Source organism: Poecilia formosa, unplaced genomic scaffold (genome assembly GCF_000485575.1).
Source record: "Poecilia formosa unplaced genomic scaffold, Poecilia_formosa-5.1.2 Scaffold789, whole genome shotgun sequence".
Classification (NCBI taxonomy): domain Eukaryota; kingdom Metazoa; phylum Chordata; class Actinopteri; order Cyprinodontiformes; family Poeciliidae; genus Poecilia; species Poecilia formosa.
In genome coordinates this window covers 18,152-23,929 of record NW_006800728.1, presented here as the reverse complement: position 1 = coordinate 23,929, position 5,778 = coordinate 18,152, and the positions used below count along the sequence as shown (strand labels likewise).

The 5,778-nt window shown below is 34.6% G+C and overlaps 1 protein-coding gene across 1 annotated transcript in view; it reads right to left on the bottom strand.

The window, feature by feature from the left end:
- The window catches only part of LOC103131580 (gastrula zinc finger protein XlCGF57.1-like), a 100,151-nt gene extending 94,379 nt beyond the window's left edge, over window positions 1-5,772 (bottom strand). The window contains exon 1 of the mRNA XM_016666754.1: window positions 5,597-5,772. Coding sequence (XP_016522240.1) covers window positions 5,597-5,765 — 169 coding nt within the window. The 5' untranslated portion in view covers window positions 5,766-5,772. The remainder of the gene's footprint in view (window positions 1-5,596) is intronic.
- Between the last annotated feature and the right edge of the window lie 6 nt (window positions 5,773-5,778).

Below are 5,778 nucleotides of genomic sequence, written 5' to 3'. Positions count from 1 at the left end.
AAGGACAACTAATATTATGACTATTACAGAAATGTATATTGTGACAGAATATGATGGTGCTCATTATATATCGTAACTTGTAGTAAAATACTAAATATTTAAACCAAACTGTCTCTAACTCTCTCCTTTCTAAGTTACCATCTGACAATTAGTGTTATGACATTACTTTTCATTATTTGGAGAAAAGAGAGGCTTAGCAGAAACAGTTTGGTTTAAATATTTAGTATTTTACTATAAGTTACGATATATAATGAGCACTATCATATTCTGTCACAATATACATTTCTGTAATAGTCATAATATTAGTTGTCCTTTCCTCTTTTTGTTTTAGTTTCTTAAAAATGTGGAGTATTCCCTATTTAGCCCAGAAAAGGATTATTTTAGTTTATTAGTAATATCAGAAAATGTTTAGTACGCACTATTTAGATCAATATTATACAGCCCAGAAATGTAATCAGAATTGGAATAACTATGAACTTGGAATACAGAGATGCTTAACAGGAACAGTCACTGCTTAGTTTATATTACTTTTAACCCAGAAAAGGAATTAGATCGGGAAATGGAATTAGAATTACAAATGGAAATTGATACTTAGCAACTTGAACAGAAGCACTTAGTTTCCATACTTTAGAACAACATTAGATTAGTTTTCTTTCCTCTTTTTTTCCTTTTGGTTTGTTATTTTGTTTGCATTTCCTTTTAACTCATATAAAGCACTTTGAATTGCCTTGTTGCTGAAAATAAATAAATAAATTTATAAATAAAATTATCTCACCTTACAAAATTTATTGTATTACAACTTATAACGTTCACCAAGAACGTTTATACAGGTGGTGCAGAGTATTATCTATATGCAATTCTTTCACTCTGTCAAAAGTAAGATAACTCTTAAATCTTCCGTTTTTGCTTTGAAGGTTTTCTAAAGACACGATGTGAGGAAGAAGTGGGAAATATTTTTAAAGAGAGACCGATTCACTGTAGCACGGATGAATCCGACATCGGACTCAATCTCAGCAGCTGAATCACTCTGAAGCTACAACTCATCAGCTGAGAATATGGAAAAAACACACACACATAAATATATATGTTTTTTTGATTAATTCTATCAATTAAAAAAATACTTAAAAAATTTAATTCTTAGTAAATGTAGCTTTGATAGCCGTTTGAATACAGTTCCTAGTAAAAAAAAATAAGAAAAAGACATTATGATCAATTAAATGCACTGATTCTTTATTGTGCCTGCCAAACATAACGCTGAGCAGGAGCGCTGCCAGGAATCTTGGGGCCCCCTGACGAAAAATTTGATTGGGCCCCCCACAATCAAATTTGCGGTAAAAGCTACTGTAATTGTAACAGTTACTGTTAATTTTTTTTAGTCTATTTAATCCATAAAAAGCGTCACACTTTTAAAGGCTTGCATCTGCCTTGCTTTCTTTGGTTCAAATTAGCACAATATTTACTGTTCATGAATTTAACATCCAACTGTCCACATCCAGTATGCAAGTAGGTTGCTTCATTTTTTTCTATTAGTTTTAGATACTGAAATATCTCTCCCCATGAGCAACAGTCAAAAGCATCGTGCAACGACACATAAAGCAATCTAGACTTATAAAAAATGCTAGTAGTTGCATTTTTTTCAAGCTGCAGTACATAACTGATTAAAAAAATGTTTTCTCCACATTTGTTAAAGCTGTAACGATGTCGTAGCAGTTTGTTATGAGACAGATAATCTGTGAAAACAATCAATATCCTCCACCTCCTTCCTGAATTACTATTATTGGTTAAAGTAATGCACCATTCTGACCAAAACAACCAATCAGAACCAGTAGGACGCTCTTAGCTCTGTTCATTCACTCACTGCTAAATGTGCTAATGGTGGAGAAACAACTTATTACAAGAAACTGTTTATCTGGCGTCATTGGTAGCTATGCTAACTAAACTGAGCATCCACAGTTTGAATCTGCACAGCTCTGTGCTATGCTAGCTGCAGCACAGCACAAATCAAGAGGGAAGGAGGATGAGCAGCATCACATGAGATTGTGATCGACAGCACTAAAACTCTCCTGCCACCGACAGGTTGTTTTTAGAGCGCACTGGGAGAAGGCAGAGGAAATAGATTTTTCACAGATAACCTCTCATGCCATACTGTCACAACATAATGACAGTTTTAACAAATATGTGAAAAAAATATTGATATAAAAGTGACATACTGCAGCTTTAATTTCACTTGGGAGAGGACGGGTCAGGAAGGATATGGGATGGATTAGAGCTGCTGCTGATTGACTCATCTGTTAAGTGGTAAAAGGACAAGTTAAATATATGAATATTTTGGTAATTTCTTTCCTTAATTCATTAAATGCTAGTGAAATGGAGGCAAATAGTAGTCTGTAGCTAAGCTAATTATGCTAAATGGTTGATAATCTGACAGTCTACTCGCCTCTCTGAGAAAAACTGGGTTATAAATTAACACTCGACTTTTTCTCTCTCTCCCGCTTTTTTTTGAAAACCTGATTTTATAACTTTTCTTGGCAGCATAGTAACTGCCACAATCGTTCGTGTCTTTCACCGACTGCTGCCAACAGCTTCACTCTAAACCGCTCCAAGCAGGAACGAACCATTTAATGGAAGTAAGGGGTTTCAGGGCAAATATGGATGTGTGTTTTTTGATCTGGGAGTGGGAACATTACATTTTTACTGATCAAAACAATCTTTGAAAATACAATATGATAAAGTTTGTAATTGACAGGGCCCCGAGTTTTTATTTTTTATTTTTATTTCTATGAACAAAAATAAATAAATTGTGGAAGGCCCCCTTTTGGTCAGGGCCCCTAGAAAAAAAATCCATGAAGCAGCAAGACCACAAAAGGTGAACCGCGTTACAGCGAGGGATCACTGTACAACTCTACCAACAAAAAATCTCTCAGAATAATATACATGGCATCATAAAATCAAATACATGAATTTTTGCTTGCATCGGTTTAACAACCCTGGTTATTCTTCAGTTAACCCAATTCATTTGTTTGTTATTGACTTTTGCTCAATTAAATTTCTTACATGTACATTGCAAATTGTAGTTTTATAGGTGATCATGTTTTTCATGTCTCCTTACTTCCATTGTTCTTCCTGTTATTGATGGAGTTATATAGATATTATTTATAACGTATGAAAGTATTTTGTGTCATTTAATTAGCTGTACATGCTTAAGGAAATGAAAAAATATGTTTGATAAAATAATTTATATTTTATATTTTATTGGCAAAAGATAAATCCTCTTATCTTTTGTCAGTAATGCCAAAATTAATAGTAAATAATAGACGTTGTGGTATTCTGATATAGTAATTATATTAGTTGTGTTACCACCCCACGCCACTAGAGGCAGTAGCAGGCCCGAAAAGATGCGACTAAGGAGCAGATTTAGAAGTACACTGAAAACTACAGAATTTGTAAAAAACTGAGTTGCGCTGAATTAAAGAGAAGTTCAAATACTTACTGAAAGTGAAACTCCTTCCTAAAGGTGAAGATGTATCACAGATTTAAAAAGAAAATAAAAACGGAAGGCTGCGCATAGCACCCATCAACCTCGTTAGCTGCCCTGACTAATGGATAAAGACACTACGAAGTAGAAATCCAAGTATTTTGAAACCTGCTCTGCATCCCCAGAACCAGAACTAAAGGAGGAGAAGCAGCATTAAGTTTCTATGCACCACAGATTTGGAACAAACTTCCAGAAAACTGTAAAACAGCTGAAACACTGAGTGCCTTTTAATCTCAACTTAAAGCCCACCTGTTCAGAGTTGCTTACGGCTAAATTAGGTTTAGAGTCCCGGTTGACGGCGTTTCAACTAAAGTTCTAAATGGATAGAAAAGGTGTGCAGGTTTTAATCATTTTTATTCATTTATTTTTTATTATTTTTATTTGATTGTTTATTACTGCGTTTTTGTTTTTAATGATTTAAAGCTCTTTGAAATGCCTTGCTCCTGAAATGTGCTATGAAAATAAAATTTGATTGATTGACATATGCAACATAGACCATAGACATCTACACATATGACTTCTACTTATTTTTGACACAAATGGAACCTCATATCCAGGAGGCGTCTATTCTTTTATTATGTCTATGGGCTCATCAGTAAAACCTGAAGGTGTTTCGTACCTATTCGGTGTAAGATGATCTTCGGTATCCGGGTGAAATCCAGCGGTCTGCGCTGATCCTCCATCTCTTCCTCGATCTTGACGTTGATTTCTTTCAACTCTGTGAATGTTTCTTCAGCAGGAGTTTCCTGCTCGTTGATAAACTCTCTCTGAGGCGGAACTGAAGACATTTTTATTAAAAACACTCACATATTTAGCTAAACNATTAAATGCTAGTGAAAAGGAGGCAAATAGTAGTCTGTAGCTAAACTAACTATGCTAAATGGTTGATAATCTGACAGTCTACTCGCCTCTCTGAGAAAAACTGGGTTATAAATTAACACTCGACTTTTTCTCTCTCTCCCACTTTTTTTGAAAACCTGCTTTTATAACTTTTCTTGGCAGCGTAGTAACTGCCACAATCGTTCGTGTCTTTCACCGACTGCTGCCAACAGCTTCACTCTAAAGCGCTCCAAGCAGGAACGAACAATTTAATGGAAGTAGGGGGTTTCAGGGCAAATATGGATGTGTGTTTTTTGATCTGGGAGTGGGAACATTAAATTTTTACTGCTCAAAACAATCTTTGAAAATACAATATGATAAAGTTTGTAATTGACAGGGCCCCGAGTTTTTTTATTTTATTTCTATGAACAAAATAAATAAATTGTGGAAGGCCCCCTTTTGGTCAGGGCCCCTAGAAAAAAAAATCCACGAAGCAGCAAGACCACAAAAGGTGAACCGCGTTATAGCGAGGGATCACTGTATAACTCTAGCAACAAAAAAAATCTCAGAATAATATAATACATGAATTTTTGCTTGCATCTGTTTAACAACCCTGGTTATTCTTCAGTTAACCTAATTCATTTGTTTGTTATTGACTTTTGCTCAATTAAATTTCTTACATGTACATTGCAAATTGTTGTTTTATAGTTGATCATGTTTTTCATGTCTCCTTATTTCCTTTGTTCTTCCTGTTATTGATGGAGTTATATAGATATTATTTATAACATATGAAAGTATTTTGTGTCATTTAATTAGCTGTACATGCTTAAGGAAATGAAAAAAATATGTTTGATAAAATTTATATTTTATCTTTTATTGGCAAAAGATAAGTCCTCTTATCTTTTGCCAGTAATGCCAAAATTAATAGTAAATAATAGACGTCATGGTATTCTGATTTAGTAATTATATTAGTTGTGTTACCACCCCACGCCATTAGAGGCAGTAGCAGGCCCGAAAAGATGATAAAAATAAGATAAAAATGTTTAATAATAATAAAAGGAACCAACAACATGGACCAACGAAATGAACTACATAAGCAGCATCTACATGCAACATAGACCATAGACATTACACATATGACTTCTACTTATTTTTGACACAAATGGAGCCTCATATCCATGAGGCATCTATTCTTTTATTATGTCTATGGGCTCATCAGTAAAACCTGAAGGCGTTTCGTACCTATTCGGTGTAAGACGATCTTTGGTATCCGGGTGAAATCCAGCGGTCTGCGCTGTTCCTCCGTCTCTTCTTCGATCTTGACGTTGATTTCTTTCAACTCTGTGAATGTTTCTTCAGCAGGAGTTTCCTGCTCGTTGATAAACTCTCTCTGAGGCGGAACTGAAGACATTTTTATTAAAAAC